The sequence below is a fragment of the Otolemur garnettii genome, unplaced genomic scaffold (genome assembly GCF_000181295.1).
Source record: "Otolemur garnettii isolate 467f Iridium unplaced genomic scaffold, OtoGar3 scaffold00057, whole genome shotgun sequence".
Classification (NCBI taxonomy): domain Eukaryota; kingdom Metazoa; phylum Chordata; class Mammalia; order Primates; family Galagidae; genus Otolemur; species Otolemur garnettii.
The window spans coordinates 1431192-1452800 of record NW_003852452.1 but is presented as its reverse complement, the minus strand read 5'-3'; the positions used below and the strand labels follow the sequence as shown (position 1 = coordinate 1452800).

At 38.2% G+C, this 21609-nt stretch overlaps 1 protein-coding gene and 1 pseudogene across 3 annotated transcripts in view; one reads left to right on the top strand and one right to left on the bottom strand.

Moving 5' to 3' along the window:
* Positions 1-21609, top strand: part of SLCO1A2 (solute carrier organic anion transporter family member 1A2) — a 44083-nt gene that overhangs the window by 4793 nt on the left and 17681 nt on the right. For 2 of the 3 annotated variants that reach the window (XM_023514689.1, XM_003792446.3), the window contains 7 exons: positions 1411-1552; positions 4236-4368; positions 14229-14335; positions 16412-16558; positions 17584-17682; positions 18213-18434; positions 20910-21074. In XM_023514689.1, coding sequence (XP_023370457.1) covers positions 1411-1552; positions 4236-4368; positions 14229-14335; positions 16412-16558; positions 17584-17682; positions 18213-18434; positions 20910-21074 — 1015 coding nt within the window. The remainder of the gene's footprint in view (positions 1-1410; positions 1553-4235; positions 4369-14228; positions 14336-16411; positions 16559-17583; positions 17683-18212; positions 18435-20909; positions 21075-21609) is intronic. The other variant, XM_023514690.1, reaches the window with a different exon arrangement.
* Positions 11343-13112, bottom strand: LOC105887237 (annotated as a pseudogene).

Sequence of the window (21609 nt, the reverse complement as noted above, 5' to 3'; positions counted from 1 at the left end):
AAAAAAAAAAAAAAAAGAAATGAGGAGAATGTATGTGTTCAAGAGCCTGGATGGATGGAGGAATTCCATTGTTTGGGAAAAGGGGCACCTATCATTCTTAAATTATAGGGAAATTAGAGAGGCAGGGATGACAGTAAGTTTGAGGTGTGAGTTGCTGATATAATTTGCTAGTCGTGATGAGCATATGTGGCTTAGTTAGATGCTGAGAAACAGAAAAGATTTTGAATAATCTTAAAGGAATGTGTGAAGCAGAAAATAAACTGTATTCTTAGCTCAAGAGTGGGGCTGTGAATGGTGTAAGGGTGAGGATTTTATAGATTTAAGTGTGCTGGCTAAAGAGTAGATCAAACGGTCACTCAGGATGCAAATATCATCACAAAGTAACTTTAGTAAGGCCAAAGAAGAAGAGCCATGGCATACAATCGGGTATCACCACCAAAGCACACAGAAATCTACAATTTGTAATATACTGTATGTAGTATATAAGGCTTCTGTTTTCAAGTCTTCTACTAAAATCTGTCTTTTTCGTCTGACTTAATAAACCTATCAGAATTCAACTTTTCACAGTTTTAGTGATATTATATGAGCTGCTGGTAATCACAATCTGTCTATTTGTTAAGTTGTCCTTGATGCTGTTTATGAATTGAGTTGACTCACTGGTTTCTGGACCTCTATCAATACATAGGAAATGGAATTGATCCAACATATGAAACTTTGGAGTATGCATACTAGCTTGGCAGCAAAAATAAACAGAAACTTGTGATCCATGCCAGCTGGTTTCCCAAAGCTCAGGAAAGCTGCACAGGCTGGATGGAGTCTCATCTGTGCATGGTCACCCCTTGGCATTGCAGCTGAGGAACCCTGAAAACACTGCTCCCTGGGTTTGTGTACTCTGGGAACCACTGGGATGGCTGAGATGTTGCAGAGCAACATATTCTGGAAAGATTGAGGACATACAGCTCAGATTGTTCTGGACATTTTCTCCATTACTGAGAACACAACATCCTACGTTCTCAGTAGATTTCTGCCTTTGAACTGCAAACAAGAAGGGTGAAGAGCTGGACTGACCGAGGTCATCTGCTGTCCTACAGAAAGAACTTGAGCAAATTTTCTGGAGAAACAATGTCTTTGTGTAATTCTGCATTCCTTCTTTTTATTAAAATATATGCACGAATTCTTTTGTACTACAGATAGCCTTGGAGTGCTGAAGAGCTATTTGAGTCATCAGCTATGTTTTACTGACAATTGGTTTCTATGCACAAAGTATGCTTGTAAAATAATGAGGCTACAACTACCTACAAAATAAGTCTCACTTTGAGTTCTCATGGTAGAAGACATTTTGTCACCAGATGGCAAATGTACAATTTAAAAATAAGTTTTTCTCTGCTTTCTTATTTTTTCCCCCCCTAGATGTTTTTGTTGGCAATAACATGTGCATATGTATCCAAAACACTTTCTGGATCTTACATGAATTCCATGCTTACACAAGTAGAGAGACAGTTCAACATCCCGACATCTCTGGTTGGATTTATTAATGGAAGCTTTGAGATTGGTAATGAATGATTGTTGCATTCCTTTTCCTTCATTTTGTTTTATACATGGAGCTAGTCTGAATTTTATTTTCCTTGTTTGCTACTTTAGGTCATTTAATCTGAGTGAGTTACTTGTTTTCTAAAAATGATTGAATAGCCTGCCTATGCTTGGAATATGCTTAGAAATAATTCATGTAAACATGACCTCCTAACAACACCTAAATATGGCCACATGGCCACCATTATCTTTTTTGTCCTAATAGTTTCTTGGTTATGTAGCATGAGGAGCAGAGTATTTATTTATATTTAAAACTATCATTTGATAACTCTAAGGGAAACTAAGATGTCTATTTTTATATTAAGAAGATATTGTGGGAGACCAAAGGAATCTGTTTTACAATTGAGAATGCAATAATTTTCTTCCTGTTTCATCTGAGAAGTTGACAATTCTCTTTTCTAAGTGCAGACAGAAGCAGGAATTGATTTCATGTCTCTCTGAATTTAGAATATTTCAAAAACAGCCCCTAGGGAAGAACATTCTCCTCATAGGTTCTGATTTTTGTGGATACCTGGGAATGGGTGAGGAAAGGGAGGCAGAGAAAGATTTCTTCTAGGAACAAATCTACATAGACATACGCATACCACTCCTTTCTAGTTTTATAACAGCTTCTACTTTTTTCAAGGTGAAAATTGCCTTCAATATAATTAACCAATATTTGAGAGAAAAATCAGGATTGAGAAGCAAAACTGAAACAGATGATGCTTTATGTTGTTTTCCTAGCATTTAACTCCCTTAGATCTTACTCTGTAACACCCGTGTGCTGGATCCTGGTGACAGAGTTAGAACACATTCCTTAGGTTATCCGTGCTTAGACTTAGTTCACAGTTTAACTGCAGTTATAGATGCAAATAATAGTTTTAATTGAATGCAGTAAAGAATGCACATACGTAGTATCTGTGAGGTCCGATAGGAACAGAAAAGGGAACAGCACCTCACTTAGGGGAAATAGGATTTGAAAGGATGAGTAGGAGTTTTCCAGGTGAAGAAATGGGGTTAGGTTAGGGTGAGGGGAGTTCCAATAGAAGAAGCAGCAAAAGAATGAGGCAGGATAGTAGCACGTGTGGGGACCAACATTCAGCTCAATACGATCAGTCAGCCAAGATGAAGGTGAACATTATTAAGATATGGGCCTGGAGGAAGAGGGAGGGGTAAGAAGGAACTCTGGAGAGCTTTGTGTCCTTGCTGTGGAGTTTATATGTGTCCCTTAGGTGAGGAAGAGTCACTGAGAATTGGAAGGGCTCTTAATCTTTCTTTGCCAAGCACCCCTTTAGCAACATGATGCCGTATGATCTCAGATCCTTGTTAAAACTAAAGAGTAGAGGAAGTCATTTAGGGAGAGGCTACAGGGTGATAAGTACAATGAACAGACAATGGATCTTTGAGGTGCCCAATGTTTAAGGAATAGATGGAAGAAAAAGAGCTCACGAAAGTGTCAAGAGAAGGAATGGTTAAAAGAATGAGGGCAACTTGGAAAGAGTGGCACTAGAGGGGACAAGGGAGTTAAAAACAAAGCACAACAGTGTCAAAAGCATTTGAAATATCCAATCAGGTAAAAATGAAAAGCTATTCCCTGGGTTTTATAATACGGAGATAATGGAGACGCTTCACCAGGGCTCTTTAAGTTGTAGCCAATTTAGAAGGTAGAAAGTAGTGGAGATAACAGAGACCTTAGGAAATGTGGATTTCAAACAATAGCCTCTGGAGACATTGTCTTTAACCTGGGTGGCTTGAATTACAGGATTTTAGGAATTAAGAGAGGCCATTATGGCTGATCTGGTGACAGAGGTGGGCCACTCTCCACATAAAATAATGTACATGTTGACATCTCTCCTACATACAAGGCAGATTAGAGAGAAACGGAGTTTAAAAGAAGTCTTTAAAATATATAACGCCACTTAGAAAATTAACTCCTTGAGGAAAAACTGAAGTTATCTTTGTTTTATTTTCAAGTTATTGCCCTGTGTAGAGCGCCATAGTGTCACAGCTCAGAGCAACCTCAAACTCTTGGGCTTAAGCGATTCTCTTGCCTCAGCCTCCCAAGTAGCTGGAACTATAGGCATCTGCCACAATGCCTGGCTATTTGTTGTCATTGTTGCAATTGTCATTGTTGTTTAGCTGGCTGGGGCTGAGGGCATGTGGCTGGCGCCCTACCAACTGAGCTATGGGCGCCACCCCTAAAGTTATCTTTGAATGATGAGTTTAAAAACGTGCATCTATCCGAATTTGACTTTTGTGTCTCTTCTTGAGCATGGGAGCACACTTACACTGTTCTATGGAACGCACACAGAAAGACCAGAGGTGCAGCTGACACCTGCTTTTGCATCTCATTTCCCAAGTCTAGATAATCACAGATAGAGCCTTTAACATTTCCTAGAACCATTCTGTAGTCCTTTTTACTGGCTTCTCTTCCTTTTTAAATGTCGGTGTCCCACACATATCTGTTTATGTCTACATTGCAAAACAGAGCTCTTCTTCAGGACAGGGCTGTGTCTCAGTCATTTGTTTAATGCAGTGCTAGCACAAATCTGTGGTTGAGATAGTTGCTATACAGTAGATGCTAGAGCATAAATGATTGAGGGAGGCTGTTTACTAACGCTTTGTTCTTTCTTATTAACATGAGTATTCTTCATCTTTTTTCCTAGGAAATCTTTTACTGATTATATTTGTGAGTTATTTTGGGACCAAACTGCATAGACCTATAATGATTGGTGTCGGATGTGTGGTCATGGGCTTAGGGTGTTTCTTACAATCGCTACCTCATTTCCTCATGAACCGGTGAGTATTCCAGTTTTTGATGATTTTTTTTAGGTCCAAATTTTATCTGCAGGAAAAGAAACTTGTGCTTTTCTCTCTAGGAGCAATGCTTATAAAAGCATAGAGCATTGTAATAGGAGAAGTAACATTCAAATTCTGTTCTGCCTTCTGTCTTATGCCACTGGTGACCTCACTTCCACTTGCCCACTCATTTTTTGTCAATGGATGCAATAGGGATTTGGGATGCTTCTTTTATGGATTTGAACTTGATGAAATGATTCTTAGGAACAGCCGAGATTTGGTATAAAGCCTTTCTTAGGATTATTTGGACCTTTTTAGTTATTATGAGATTCTGCTTAATTGTCGTTTCACTAAGAGGCAGAGCAGTCTGTGTGTTTTTTACAAATTGAATGTTTGAGGTAACCCCATGACAAGCAAGTCTATTGGTACCATTTTTCCAACAGCACATGCTTACTTTGTGTCTTTATGTCACATTTTGGTAATTTTTTGCAAGATTTCAAACTTTTTCTTTATTATTGTATTTGTTATGATAATCCATAATCTGCAATCTTTGATGTTTTATTATAATTGTTTTGAGATTTATAAACCCTGCCCATGAAAGGTGATGAACTTAATAAATGTTTGTGTATGTTCTGACTGCTCCATCTCCCTCCCTCTCCTTAGGCCTCCCTATATCTTGAGATACAAATATATCGAAGTTAGGCCAATACTTAACCTTCAATGGCCTCTAAACATTTGAGTTGCATTATCTGTCACTTGACATCAATGCTAGAAATGAGAAAGCTTTGTGAGAAGGGCATATCAACAGCCAGGATAGGTTTAAAGCTAGGCTCTTGCACTGGTTAGCCAAGTTGTGAATGCAAAAAAATAATTTTTTATCTTGAAAAAAATTAAAAGTGCTACTCCAGCGAACACTTGAATAAGAAAGAAGAACAACCTTATTGCTACTCTGGAGGAAATTTTGAGTCATCAGGAATAAAGACCAACCCAGCCACAACATTCCCTTAAGCCAAAACCTTATCTAGAGCAAGACCCTAACTCTTTAATCCTATGATGGCTGAGAGAAGCAAGAACACTGCAGGAGAACAGGATGATGCTACTAGAGGTTGGTTCACCAGGTTTAAGGAAAGAAGTTATCTCCATAACATAAAAATACAAGGTGAAGCAGCAGGTGCTGATGCAGAAGCTGCAGCAAGTTATCCAGAAGTTCTGGTTAGGATCATTGATAAAAGTGGCTACACCAAACAACAAATTTTCAGTGTACACGAAGCAGCCATCTATTGGAAGAAGACGACATTTAGGACTTTCCGAGTTAGAGGAGTCAACGCCAGGCTTTGAAGCTTCAAAGAACAGCCTGACTCTAATGCTGCTGCTGATGATTTTAAGTGGAAGCCAACGTTCATTTACCATCCTGAGAATCTCTGGGCCTTTGTGAATTATGGTAAATTGACTTTCCCTGTGCTCTGTAAATGGCACACCAAAGCCTGGATGACAGCACATTTGTTGACAGCATGGTTTACTGAATGTTACTGCACAGAAAAGAGATTCCTTTAAAAATATTTCTGCTCATTGACAATTCACCTGGTCACCCCACAACTCTGATTGTCATGGCTAGTGACTCCTCTCATGGATTTAGTTCAAGTAAACTGAGAACCTCCTGGAAAATAGTCACCATTCTAGAACATTTGCCTTTAAGAACATTCATGATTCAAGAGAGGAGGTTAGAACATAACTGTTAATAGGAGTTTGGAAGAAGTTGATTCCAACTCTCATGGAAGGCTTTGAGGGGTTAAGACTTCAGTGAAGGAAGTAACTGAAAATGTGGTAGAAATAGCAAGAAAACTAGAATTAGAAACGAAGCCTCAAAATGTGATTGAATTCATCATATAACTTGAATGGTTGAGGAGTTACTTCTCTTGGATGAGCCAAAAAAAAGAAAGGTTTATTGAGAGAGAAGATCTTGGTGAAGATGCTGGGAATGTTGATGAAATGACAACAAAATATGTTTTATACATGAACTTTGCTGATAAAGCAGTGGAAGGGCTTGAGACATCTGACTCAAGTTTTGAAAGAAGTTCTACTGTGGGTAAAATGCTATCAAACAGTATTGTGTACCACACGGAAATCTTTTGTGAAAGAGTTAATTGATGCAGAAAATGTCATTATTATCTTCTTTTAATATATTGTCACAGCCACCACAACCTTCTGCAACCACCAGGCCATCAGTCAGCAGCCATCAACATTGAGGCAAGACCTTCCACCAGCAAAAAGATTATGACTCATGGAAGACTTCAATTATCCTTAGTAATTTTTTAGCAATAAGATATTTTTAAATTAGAGTACAAACATGTTTTAGACATAATGCCATTACACTCTTAATAGACCACAATATAGTGTAATCATAATTTTTACATGCACTGGGGAATAAAAGTTTGTGTGACTATCTTTATTGAAATATTCACTTTATTGTGTTGGCCTGAAACCAAACTCAAAATATCTCTGAGATATGGCTGTAGTTTTTTATGTAATATATGTTGAATTCCAGTATAAAAGCATATTCACTGTTTATATGCATATGACTGTGTAAATATTTTTCACCACTAACTCGGGCTGTTGTCACTCTTTTCTTCTATAACTTTTAATTTTTTATGGATTTAATAATTACCAAATTTTTATGTTTGATTAGTTTTCTTTGTATTTCTTACTCATTTATCACCAAATTCTTCACCGGTAGGGCAAATATCTTCTCAATGTACTCATCAATATCAAAGTATATCATTTGTGGCTTAGAAATACCTCTCCTATACCTTCAGTTCTCCACCTGCGGTTGAAATGGGAATTGTCTAGGCATTGCTATTTCCTTGGAATTTTTCCTCCATTCTCATCCTTGAGAATTTGCTTTATTTCTTTTTTGAATGTAGTTACTCATTTCCTAGGTGTCACATCTTCTGCTTTCCTTTTTTGCTTTTTTTTTTTTTTGGTTGTTGTTGTTGTTGCTGTTGTTGTTGTTATAGAGTTGAGTCTTGCTGTTACCCAGACAGGTCTCAACTCCAGGCCTCAAGCGATCTTCCTACCTTGGCATCCCCAAGTGCTGGGATGACAGGCATTAGCCACCATATCTGGCTTCTCACTTCTTGTGAAGAAAATAATCTAAGAGTGCAAGGGAGGTATACAATTTAAGACATTGTACACCTGGAAATGTTCCTATTCTACTCCCATACTTGACTGATAGTTTGACTGGTATTAATTTGCATTCTAGATTAGAAAAAATTTCCCTGGGGAATTTGAAGACATTTTTCCTAATATTTTCCAGCATCAAATTTTATTATGCCATTCTAATTTCTTTGATCAGTTTCCTTTCTTTGGGAACTATTAGGATTTTCTTTTTAACCCCAGAGTCCAAAATGTATATTCACTGTCTTAATGTAAATCCTTCTCCTCCACTGGGCTAGATGATTTCAATCTGAACATTAGGAAAAGTTATTTGCGTTATTTCTTTGATAATATCTCCCCCATACCTCTTCTCACCCCCCCCCCAACTGTTTTCTGTTTTCTCTTTCTAGAATTTCTACTATTTGAATATCAGACATCCTGGATTAGGCTTATGTTTTTCTTATGTTTTCCTCTTAATTTTCCATCTTCTTATCTTCTGGTTCCTTTCTGGGAGATTTAACGTTATCTTCCAAACCTTTGAATGGCATTCTAGCTTATATGATCATATTTTTAATTTCCAAGGACTCGTGTTCTTTGTTTCTTTTAAAGGAACGCCTTATTATTCTTTTGAGAAAGCAGTGTCTTTTCCCATCTACATTTTCTTCATACGTCTTTGTCTCTGGCTCCTCCGAGTGCACAATTTTTTTGTTTATGTCTGTCTCTGTTATGAGCTTCTCTCGTATATCTGGTAGTCTTTGGTTATCTATTTGTATGTAATAGGGGAGAATAACAACAACAACAAGCTAACTGGGAGTTCTGGATACAAGTGTAGGGCTCAGTTAATGGAGGCCTTTGTAGAGTAATTGTGCAAGGACTGGCTGTTTTATAGATGGCTTAGAACTGCACAACACCTGTTAGTTATACCAGATAGAGATACAACCTTGGAGGTACAACTTTGGCCTAGCCAGATTGGAGTGGCAATCTCATTTTTTAGCATGTAGATTTTTTTTTAACTCAATATCCCCAGTTTTTAGCATGGCCTCGTATCCTCAATGTGCTTCTCCAGACTCCAGAGTCAATGTGGTGGCAGGGTGTGCCTCTGGGAGTCTACCTGCTCCTTTAACACACGTAAAACCAAAGTGTTCAAACTCTTTTGTTTTTTGGAGCATGCCCACCTTTTTTTTTTTTTTTTTTTTTTAATAAGAAGACTAAATTTATTCAATAGCCCAGTAAAAATTTTGATTATAAGTATCCAATAGTATAAAAAGCAGATCTGCAGATTTCTAATATATTAATACAAAGTGCACGACTACATACAGTACATGCTATCGGCAAAGAGAGGTGGGAAGGAAAGGAGAGGACTGTGATTGAGGTCTAGTAATAAATAAATACAGAAGTAGAGATGATCTCTATCATAGTATATTCTACTACCAATACTGTAGCCAAAATTAAAAAGAAATTTTTTTCAAAATAACTCAGGAGGATGATATGGCTGCACTCCTGTAGTTCATCTCAAAGAGAGTCAACCCAACTACCTGTGTAGTCTGTGCATATGGTAGCGGATAGCATGTAGGTATTTTCTAAGAAGAGGGAGAGGATATTTAGATTAAGAACTATAAAACTACAGGGTTTCCACAAAAAGTGGCTCACTCCTGGCTTGGTGCCTGTAGCTCAGCAGCTAGGGTGTCAGACACATACACCAGAGCTGGTGGGTTTGAATCCAGCCCTGGCATGCCAAACAACAATGACAACTACAACCAAAAAATAAAAATAGCCAGACGTTGTGGCAGGCACCTATAGTCCCAGCCACTTGAGAGACTGAGGCAAGAGAATCGCTTAAGCCCAAGAATTTGAGGTTGCTGTGAGCTGTAACACCACAGCACTCTACTGAGGATGACAAAGTGAAACTCTGTCTCAAAAAAAAACGTGGCTCACTTCTTATTTTCATACTACCCAATTTTTAAAATCCAGTTCAAAAAATAAAAACTAAGTCATGTCATTATAAGGCAAGCAAATGCTCCTCCCTCATGAAAAGTCTGAACTGGTAATATTTTTCTCCTGAATTTTCAGAAAAGAGGCAGTAAGAATACTTTGGTTTGGGTTCAGGTGAGAGGCTTTGAATGATTTTAGAATTGAAGAACTCCAAGCAGGGTATCTCAATGTTCAGAAACCCTGACTAAAAGAAGCCAAACCACAACCAACCCACTTACCTCTAACACACACCTCTTTTCTTTTGGTAAATTTTACTTTAAATGTAGAGTGAAAAAAAAATAAAAACAAGTTAAAACAAGTTAAACATCCACTCTACACAGATAAAAGCTTCACAAAGGTCAACTGACTAATCCAGAGCTACAACTGACTTGTGCAGATCTTCAGTGACGTCATCAGTCATGAAACACAAACAAAAGTCAATTATTTACATACTCGGCAAGCCCTCTAAGAAATATGCCCCCCAAAGCGTTAACCTTTGTTTTGGGCTGTCCTGAAGATGTGAACATTTTGTTTTTTAGACAGTTAAACATTTTTCACAAACTATGTTGTCTACCTTTTTATTTGCAGTTTTTGGCTGGGGTTGGGTTTGAACCCGCCACCTCCAGCATATGGGGCTGGCGCCATACTCCTTTGAGCCACAGGCGCCACCCTGTCTACCACTTTTTAATATTTTGCTACTATTCATATGGGGATCTCACTTATCCTAAAGACTTGCCATTTCCTCAAGAGGAGCTTTCATTCTGCTTTAGAAATTCCACATGAATTAAAATCTTTATCAAATATTAATATGAAGAAGTGGCACAAGATACAAAATATATAGTTACCTCTTTGTATATGTAGAAATTACTTCTTCCTTCAAGGTATTTGTAATAGAAAGCTCAGCCTGTCCTGTTTAATAATCAGTAGTACAGGTTTGAATCATCTTGGCAAGACCTTACACAACCTTGGCAAGACCTTACTATTTCAAAATTATTAACAATTGCCTCTAGGGAAAGTCTATGTTACTGTGTTATGACAAAATCATTAACATGAGGATAAAAAAGGTGTAGCCAGCCATCTTAAAAAATGCCCCAACTACTGCTTCTCAATATAGAAAGACTAACAGTACCTACTGTTTATCATACAACAAATCCCATCTCTGTCCCCTGAAATTCCCCTTAGTTTCATTCATTAGAAAGGGATATTTTTTAAAAAAAGATGACTTAAAGAGCTCTTTACAGCAGCGTTCAGCTTTCCTATGAAATACTCAGCATCTTAAATATTATGTACTATTCTTTTTTAGTCACCTAGATGCTGACTTCAGAGTTTGTGGAACTGGGCGGGAAAATAACCCACTCAAAACTATTCTAAGAGTTGTCTTCGGGGAGAATAGCAGATATCCAAGTTAAAAATAGGAAGGTCTTCTTAGTAAAGCATCACAAGATTGGAGAAGCAAGAATCCAATGTATCAATTCTAACATGAGGGCAGTAGATCAGGCGCCTTCAAACTATGGCCTGCGGGACACATGCAGCCCACCTAGGACATTTATCCAGCCTGCCGGGTGTTTTTTGTCACCGCTGCCTGCCCTGCTTAGCAGCTGACTGGTCCTGGCCCTCCAATGGCAGTCCGGCCCTCCAATGGTCTGAGGGACAGTGAACTGGCCCCCTGTTTAAGAAGTTTGAGGACCCTTGCTACAGGACCTAATACAAAGTGGGGATTAGGGAAATGAGGGAGCTGGGAGAGAGGAGGAGGAAGGGGGTTAGGGGTCACGGTACATGGTGCACCTCTTAGGGGTGGGAAACAATTGTGAGAGGGACTTTACCTAACAAATGCAATCTAACCTGATTCTTTGTAACCTAATTCTTTCTACCCTCCCGGAATCCTAAACAGTTAACGACAACAACAAAAAAAGCATAGGGTCAGTTTGTTGCTTTGTGATCTTTTCAAAATTTAAATCGTTTTTTGTTCCCCCTCCTACATAAAAACCTCAGTCTCCCCTCCTGACAGAGATGCACACAGAGGCTCTGGGCCCTGCTCCTGGGGCTTCTCAGCGGTGGCTTTCTTGTTGCTGCAGCGGGTTTGAATAGAGCCTTACCCCAAACGCCTGTATAGATAATCCCACGATGTATTTCGAGTCTTCTCCAGCACGTGAGACGGTGTTCTAGTACAAGCAGAAGCCAGCTCTGTATCTGAGCCATCATCTGACTGGTTGCTGTGACAAGATGAGCTGGAGAGAGTGCTCAAGGGGGTACTGTGAGCATCAGAATCATGATGTTTAAATTCTTTCTGCAGTTTACTGATCTGGTTACCTTTTATCCTGTTTCCAGACAAAGTTTTCACTTTCTTTTGTTTCAAAGTAGTCTTTAGACTGGGTCCTGCTCTTGAATCTACCACATGATTCCAGTTTTTTTTTTCTTTGTAGTTTTTGGCCCAGGCTGGGTTTGAACCCACCACCTCCAGCATATGGGGCTTGCACCCTACTTCTTTGAGCCACAGGCACCGCTTCCCATTTTTTTTTTAAAGTAAATTTATTTCAGATTAACGTGAGGGTACAGACCACCAGGTCAAAATATTTGATTTTGTTAGATAGGGTCCCTCTTGTGGTTATGTCCCACACATACAAGGTGTGGCAAACACCCCCACACCATGCCCATTCAGTGAGAGCACCCCCAGAACCCACCCGCTTCCCCGTTATGCCTCCCCCCACTTGAATTGAAATGAGTTTTTCATCTCTGAGTTGAAATGAGTTCTTCATCAGATCGTCTCCTGCCTTCATATTAATATTGAGTACATTGGATAATTGTTTTTCCATTCTGTGATACTTTACTAAGAAGAATGTGTTTCAATTCCATCCAGGATATTACAAAAGATGTGAAGTCACCATCTTTTTATGGCTGAATAGTATTCCATGGTGCCGATTTCCTTTGATCCTGCTTGCAACTTCTTTTATCTTTGCGCAAGCAGGACACAGGCATTGCAGATGTCTCTGGAACGAGTTTCACGCAGCTTAAAAGAGCTCTGGAAGCCCTTTCGTTTACTGTCAGTGAATGGAGAACTAGAGGACTTAACTGCAAATATAGCAGCCCTCTATACTTCTCTGCATCTTTGGCTTGTGAAAACCAAACATCTTGTCTGCTGGGCAAGTGAAAAGCAACTGTTCCACCGGCAATAGCATTGCCGAGGTGCAGAGCGCAAGCCCGCATTCCCACCACCCAGCCCCCGAGGGTGGAGTCCGCTTTCCCTCTGCGCAGGCGCCGCTGCCCCTGCAAAATTCTCTCAAATGGAACTTGAACATGCCCACTTTTGCATTTATGAGATTCTTTGCCAGAAGCTTCCTGGTGATGTGTGGCGAGTGCTTGATTGCCCCCTTGCAGGCACTTAAGGTTATGTTTCTAGGGAGGTATGATCCAGTGATCGACCAGTCACTTACTTGTTTTTCCAATTTCAACGCTCAAATCGCTCAATTCCTTTGTCTTTGTGGAAGGATGTCTCTCGTTTTTTTCTGTTTTAAAATGTATTTACTATCTTTTTCTTCTTTTGCTGGTGTTTTCAGAATGAAAGGACTTAAAAGGAGTTATGGGATTTTAAGTGGATAAATTAAGTGAACAAAATATATTTTGTCTTTTCAGGTACTTTTGAAGGGATCAAGAGTTTCTAGTTTTAATTTTTATGCTGTGTTCTATTCAGGACAATTTTAACTCATCTTCAGCTATTATTTACAACTCTTTCCACTATTTGCCAAAGGGGTCATTTCTTTGAGGCTGTCACGTCTCATGGGATCATGACTGTGGAGAAAGAAACCTTTGTCCACAGCTCACAGCCAAACTCTGTGAGCATGGCTGGGCAATTGGCCTAATGGGAAGGTATTTTATCTCTTTTATTATGTCCTATAGCATAGAAATTGAATATTGGTGGCATCCAAATAGCCCACGTGGACCTCAGAGGGCGAGTTTCTTTTTCTGTTTGTTTGTTTTGTTTTTGTTATCGAACAGGAGCGTAGAAAGCAATCCAGCATAACTTCTAACAAAGAGAGACTTGATGTTTCCCTCCATTGTTGCCGCGTATAATTCATTTTCTGAGAAAAGACATAAGGATTTTTTTGTAATTTGCCCACGTTGAACGGTCACAGTCCATTAATCCTTTTATTCTTATGAGAAAAGTCACTAGCTATCCCGTCACAGTGATTGAGCTTCTCCCAAGATCTCTCATCATGAGAGGCAACTATTTTGTTTTTCTGAGGGGTTAATGAAACACCTTGGAAGAATTATTGTTTGGATTCTCATAAAGTAAAGGTCATCCTTCTTACAAGCAAACCGCAGAGAATCCAAAGTTGGAGACCTGTTGTTATTTCTTCTAAAGCCTTTATCTTCATAATTATACTTTACTGAATCTCTTATTTTTCTTAGTTTTTTTGGTTCCTTATCTCACAGTAATTACTTCCAGGAAATGATCACCTAAAAGTCACAGAAAGTTAATGTTAGCTGATCTAAAGGTAGATGACCCACAGGCAGATTGTTGAAGAATGCTATTGTATAAAAGGATTATACATTTATATGAGCAGAGACTTATTTTGATGATAATAATTTGTGATAATTAGAATGGCAAAGACGAGAAGACATTCCTGTTGGCTTTGGATATTGGGGCTTACAGGAAGCAATAGTGAATAACCCGCACATGGCCCGTGTTGTTCTCATGAGCTTCTTAACATCAACGTGTTTTCCCTGTGTTCCTACAGATATGAATACGAATCTACAGTTTCAGTTTCAGGCAACGTGTCCTCAACCAGTTTCTTGTGTACGGAAAATGGAACCCAGGTTTTAAGACCAACACAAGATCCATCAGGTGGTTTACTTCATTTTATTGCTTTCTATTCAGTGAATTTGTAAGTGAACACTTTCTGCTGAGGGTCTTTGAATGAGATACTTAGTTGGGTTTGGTTAAGTAAGTAAGGTGATGAATGAAAGATATTTTCTCCCTTCAGGGATTTTGGAAAGGGTCATCAGACGGAATAAGAATGACAAATAATACAGAATGTTACTTCTCTTATATTTGAATGCATTTATTAAGGCTGCCTTTTCTATTTCTTAAAACGGTTAAAGTGAGTCAAAGACATCTACCCAAGAACCACTGCAGAATTAATCCTAAGTGGAAAATGTCTTAGAAGGATGGATTTATGCTGATAATTTAGTTTATAGGATTGTGTAAACAGGAAATAAAGATAGAAACAAAGTTCAAGGGATTTTTATTAGATACTGATCTCCTGTAACAAGGAAAACAGACACGTAGGCTACATTTCTGAATTTCTCTACTCCCTTTTTACTGTACGAGGAACTTGTCTTTCTGTTCCCTTTGTCCTCTTTACTGGAAATTCTACTTTACCACTGAACACAATCGTGGTGCTGCTTCTAGCTTCCTGTAGGCCCAGGCACCATGATACTGGCTTCTGCCTCTTCATATGCTAAGGTACCTGTATAATCTTCTGGTGATACTTTGCCTGGGCGTGACTCTGTAGACTTACTGTCGGCCTAGAGTTTCTCCTGTTGTCAGTGATGAATTCCTGTCAATACAGTAGGCCCCAAGACTGGGGATTTCACTGCTTCTGTTGAAGCAGAGGGAATCACAATAGTCAAAGAATTGAAAAATAGTTGTCTCAAAAGCTCTAAGCCAAAGACGCCCCTCAGGAAACAAAGGAAAACAATGATATCAACAGAAGCCTGTGCTCTTTTTGAACTGGCTTTCACCAAAGACTGATCCAGGTGCAGCCTCTATTGTAGTGGGTATACCCAAACCTTCTTATTCTGTTATAGCTCCAGAAAAGTGTATTGAAACTTTCATCACCTGATATTTTCAGTTTTGCCTTAGAAAAGGCCTAGGGTTTGCCTTAGATCACTAGAAACAAATCATCGTGCTCATGATACAAAAAATCTGAATACCCAGAATCAGAAACAATGATTTTCTGGACTGAGAATGATTGAAAGATAGACTTCATAATAAATTACTGGATTCAGCTGTACTCAGGACCCTGTCCGGTGGCACCTGGCCAATTTGTAGGAGGTCAGAACACATTGTTCTTCACTTCCCTAAAAACATGAGTTCACAGAGCTTCCTCAGGGCTTCCCACCTATTTTGGTTTAGAACATAAATGACAAAGGGACAGATAAAAGTCTTCAGAAATCTCCTTATCTTTCCCAATTTCAATTACCTTTTCCCTTTTCAATTACCTGCCTTACATCCTTTTTGCTTATTCTACTAAGAAATGGCTGCTCCAAAGATTGGGGTGGATTTCTTTATTGAGGATTATTTGGTGGTTACAGTATACAGCAGGGTCTACAGGGAAAATATCATTACTACCCAGTCAAATATTTTTAGTTTCTATAAAGTAATTAGAGCTATAGAGAATTCAAACACTAGTGAGGCTCTTGTTTAAATCTTATATATATCAATTTCAGGGAGAGAGATTGTGTGTGTGTATGTTTCTCCTCTCCTCAAGATTGTGTAAGAATTGGGTAACACTTGCAGGTACTAACTGAATCTAGTAGCTAGAGGTAAACTGAACCACTGGGAGAGAAAAAAAAGCCTTGATTTTTTGTATTTGGAAGTTTCTGTGGCATCATACTCTCATCAAACTACCAAAGAGTTGCCCCTAAACACTGAATTTGGAAGAGGGATACAAATTCATCTTCCCCAGCCCGGTAGGAACTGGCTCCAGCATAATACTCATGATTTTCCAGACCTGTCATAAAAAGCAATAGAGATGACCCAATGATTTATTGTTGGTGTAGCAATAGAAATCATTGACAAGGTACTTTGGTCACATAGGAATTATGAAATATCTACAGAACACTCAGAATTATGTATCATCAACACTTTGACTATCTAAGTACTAATGCAATGACTTTTTTTTGTTGTTTAAAACAGAGTGTATGAAGGAAGTTAAATCATTAATGTGGGTGTATGTACTAGTAGGAAATATTATACGTGGAGTGGGCGAAACTCCCATCATGCCTTTGGGTATTTCCTATATAGAAGATTTTGCCAAATCTGAAAACTCTCCTTTATATATTGGTAAGTTTGAGAATCTGCCTTAACTCCTTTCTAGGGTAGTAAGTTCTCTGATGGTAGAAATTAGTTATTCATTTTTATTCTTAGTGTTTTCCAAAATGATGAGCAGAGTGCCTTGGCCCAGTTGATCATTAATAAAAATTTGTTGAATGGAGTGGTTTTATGCTAACTCCAAATGAGCTACTTTGTTAAATTTGCTTTGTGGTATTGGAAATGCCACAAATCTAGTGTCCCTGGAGTAGCCAGTACTGTCAGATAACCTGGAGATTCAAGAGAATGAAGACCAACGCGGGACACTGGATGACAAAGAGACCGTCTGGAGGATAAAGTGAAAGGATTTGAGTGAGTGAGAGGTGAGGAAGCAGAGGCACAGAGTGCAGTGGAAAGAAAGGAAACAGGGCGGATCTGAGATGTTGTACAGTCATTGGATGGGGAAGATGACATAAACACAGAAGGAGAGCTTGGTAGGGCAAGACCTCCAACTCAAGTAGGGACAGAGAGGACTGATGGAAATGTTAAATTAAGAAAGGACGAGGGATCCTTTCTTAATTAATTAATTAATTAAATTGGAAAAGGGTAAGAAAGGAGATCATGATAAAACCGAAAGTGAGTATCATAACATGAATGGGGAAGGAAGCCAGAAGGAAGTTCAAGTGGGAGGTTGGAGAGTAGAGATTTTCTGCGGAACGTGCAGAAATTCCCCTTAACGTGGTGTTGCTATAGAAAGAATTCAAAGGCTCTTGCTTTATATTGCAGCTCTGTGGACAGAATGATCCCAGCTGGGACTGTCCATGCTGCTACCAAAAATCTCTACCTGTGACCCATGAAAAAGAATTTGGAGGACTAGAGAAAGTTTCTTTAAATTATGAGGCTTCTTTTTCAACAATTACAGAAACAAACATTGCTAATATGTACATCAAATTGAATATATAAACCAAGAATAATTTAATCTCAGACTTTTCATGGACCTAAACTCTTTACATGGGTATACAACTCTACTGTAACTTTATATTTTTGTTTATTTTTAGGGTTTATAGAAACAGGAGCTATCATTGGTCCTTTGATCGGACTTTTGTTAGCATCGTTCTGTGCAAATGTTTACGTAGACACTGGATCTGTGAACACAGGTAATCAATAAAATCTATGTCTCAGGTGTTATCACAGTAATCATTGCCTTACCTGACCTTTGGTTAGATGATCTCCACCTCACCAGAGAGCAAATTGAAGTGGAAGAGTTTAAATAACTTTCCAAATACTTCAAACCAGTAAGCAGTAGAACAGGAGAAAATTGTGATTGGACTCAAAATCCAGGTTCTTTTTATTTCACTTCAACCATAGTTCTTGGTTTCAAAAGATTTAAGCACAGTGGTTTTAATTTCTTCTGATCAAGCAATTATTTGTGAATAATTTAACAGAGCTTCCAGTTATTTTGTAATCATCTATTTTGAACTTCCATATATGTTAAGACTGATAATCAGACTAATTTATTACTAAACAATATTGTAATACCACATATTATCAGGCAAATTTTATGAATGTTTGAATTACATACAAATTTTATCCTTGGATAGAGCTGAGAATTATAAGTTTAATACTTTTCTATTGTTTGTACAGGAAATAATGACACGTTCATGAAAATGCATCTATTTCTTTACAGACGAGCTGACCATAACTCCCACGGACACTCGCTGGGTTGGTGCCTGGTGGTTTGGCTTTTTGATCTGTGCAGGAGCGAATGTGCTCACTGCCATTCCCTTTTTCTTTTTGCCCAAAACACTTCCAAAGGAAGGTCTAGAGCATGATGTGGACATAATTAAAAATAACAAGGAAGAGAAACAAAGAGAAGAGGTCAAGAAGCAAAAGGATGGAATCACTAAAGGCAAATACAAACATTTTCAATACTATATAAGGTCTTATTCATTTTATATAGCTGTTTCTGTATTTTAGTCTAAAACTATAACATGCTGTGTTAAGACAGTTCAACTGTCATCAACAATCAGTCACCAGTTCATAATGCCTAAATTGCTTAATTCTTCCTATACTACTACTTGAAAATAAATGATGTGATTTGGAAGCTGAATTATCTCAGATCATTTGCATTTGTATAAACTTTCATGTCAGCCTGGGCACTTAGACTCTTTCTATATTTGGTCCCATTGGCTTCGAAAATCTGCTTTATAGGGAACACAGTTCTAAAAAAAAAAAGGGAAAAGAAAAGCATTATCCTATGAGGTATATGATAGAGATAATATTGAGCCACACAGTAGTTTTCTAGCAAACACAGGGGGATATTTTGTGTAATTTTTAAAAATATAAGCCCCCTGGTATGCTCCCACCTAATGGGCACCATGTAAGTGTAGATGGCATACCTTCTGGGTGGGGGACACAAAGATAACAGGGATTTGCCTGACAAATGCAAATACTGTAACATAATTGTTAGTACCATCAGATTAATCTGAAAAAATATATAGGTCCTCAATGTAAGCTCAAGACATAACTTACAGGTCATTCTATGGGAGACTAAACTGAGAGGGTCTAAGTATTTAGTACTCAAGAGCACTGATTCTCAAACTTGGCTAAACACTGGAATCACCTAGGAAATTCGAAAAATTACTGATACCTGGAAGTTCTGTGGTATTCCCAGCAGGTTTGATTTAATTATAAGTTTGGGTGTATGATGTCTTGGGCACTGGCACTGGAATTCTCAAGGAGAATTTCTTTGGAGGATGAAGAGGGACTCAGTTTCCTTGTCTGTATAATGGAGATAATAATAGTATGTAATAATATAGATTGTTGTGTAAAGGTAAAAGGAATTCTGACACACATTACTGTTATTACGGCTACTAATATTAGTATTTTTATTGTTACTATCTCTATATCTCCCCCATCCATCAGTTACAACACTAATTTGCGCAAAATTTTTGTTAACAATTACAAATTCACCACAATTAAACTAATGTTAATACTTCTTTGTTTGTTAGGAGCCAAGTCAGAATATTGCAAATTCTCAGAATCAAGATTATATTAACAGCTCTTTTGGAAGGGTTGATGTAGAATGATAGACCTCTTGTGGTCTGCAAGATCAGTTTGATTTTCAAAACTAAGAAAGATCTTAGCTTAATAGTAGACACATAGAAAATAAACTTGAACAACTGAGAGTCATCTATTAGGACAGGGATGTCAGCAAACCTGACTGAAAAAGCTCCAAAGAACTCTGACAATAACTCTCTCCCCTGTCATGTACCTTATTTGTAAATATTAATTCTATAATTAGAATTTGTTTCTTTATATTAAGCTGTGTGCCATCTTCTTCTAAATTTCTAAATTGTTCAATTATGAATATGCTATCTCAGAATGAATTTTATGAAGTTTATTAAGCAAACCAGAATAGTAAGAAATAAAGGAATCAAGACAGGGATCATGAACCAGACAAAGTGAAAAGAAATTAGAAATGAGAATTTGGGGGCGGCACCTGTGGCTCAAGGAGTAGGGCGCCGGCCCCATATACCGGAGGTGGGGGGTTCAAACCCGGCCCCAGCAAAAAACAAACAAACAAACAAAAATGCAGAAATGAAAATTTGAACTGAAATGGCAGCACCATGACCCAGCCCATTTACTAGAGAATGGCCACAAATTTGGCTCTGAGCCTTTTCAAACAGGAAAAAGTTTTGGTTAAATAATTGACAAGGTTCTTTGTGCCGAATGATTAGCATCTCGAGAGTGGGACATGGGTGTTGGTATTTTTAAAAATAGCTGCAGATGATTCTAATGTGCACTCCGTTATTATACATTGGCAAACCACCAAAACTATCATTCTGAAGAAGCAGAAAGATCCCTGGTACTTGAGCCAATTCATATCCCATTCATTCCCGCATAAGTCTTCATTGTAAATATTCAAGGGGGATACCAACCCATATTTGGGTATGAACTTCTTTATCAAATTTATTTCCTCCCAGACTTGAGAGAATAGAACAAGTAAGCATCTTTCATTCTAGATGATCTCTAAGGAAGGGACGATATACATACTAATAGGAGGATGAAGAGAAGAATGAAAAGGACATGATTTGGACACAATCTTGTGTTCACCTTAGAGTTTTGCTGGAAGACCCAATAGTGAGTTACCGAAGGCAAAACTATTGCGCTCTGATTCCTACTCAGTCACCTATACATACCTACTGACTTCTAGAAGTTGCTAAGGCAATGCTATCACTCCAGTTTTCAAGTGGTTAAAAGAACTAATAAACATGTACACATTATAAGACAGGGGAAAAAAAAATTTCTGTTTCCAGAAAAGCCAATTCAAAATGCAAAGAAAGCCAAGTTGGTTTGACACTGTTGTGATTCTTCATTTCAGATTTTTTACCGTTCATGAAAAGCCTTTCATGCAACCCAATTTACATGCTTTTCATACTTATAAGTGTGATACAGTTCAATGCATTCGTTAATATGATCTCTTTCATGCCTAAATACCTGGAACAGCAATATGGAAAATCATCTTCGGATGCAATCTTTCTAATCGGTATGTCTGTTTTTCTCTGCATTAGCAGCACATTTTTTTTTTCATGAAATGATAAACAGTGTGATGATGGGTCTAGGAAACTCCTAATTGAAGTCTTTTGGGATATTTCTGTCTCTATATATTTCCTCCTTCCTCTCTCTCAAAAAAAAAAAAAAGAAGAAGAAGAAGAAGAAGAAGAAAAGATCAGAAACACCCTGAGTTTCTTCTCTTTTCTGCTCTCTTCTCTAGTCAACATGCAAATTCGTATCTATGGACATCTTGGGGAGTGTAGAACTTAGATACAACTTTCCAATAGGCCATGTGTTAATTTAAAAAGGGAGATAGAATTAGCACATCAGGATTCTGTGTTTTACTCTGAGATTTTTTTTTTTAAATTTTTATTTTTACTCTGAGATTTTTACCCTTTGGCTACAATTCATGGATTCTGGATTCCTCTTAACTTAGTTTCCTGGTCCCCCTTGTAGTTTGAGATGTCTCTGCAGCCACATACATTCTGCTTTCCCACATTAACCCTAGTGGTTCTACCCTACCTTGG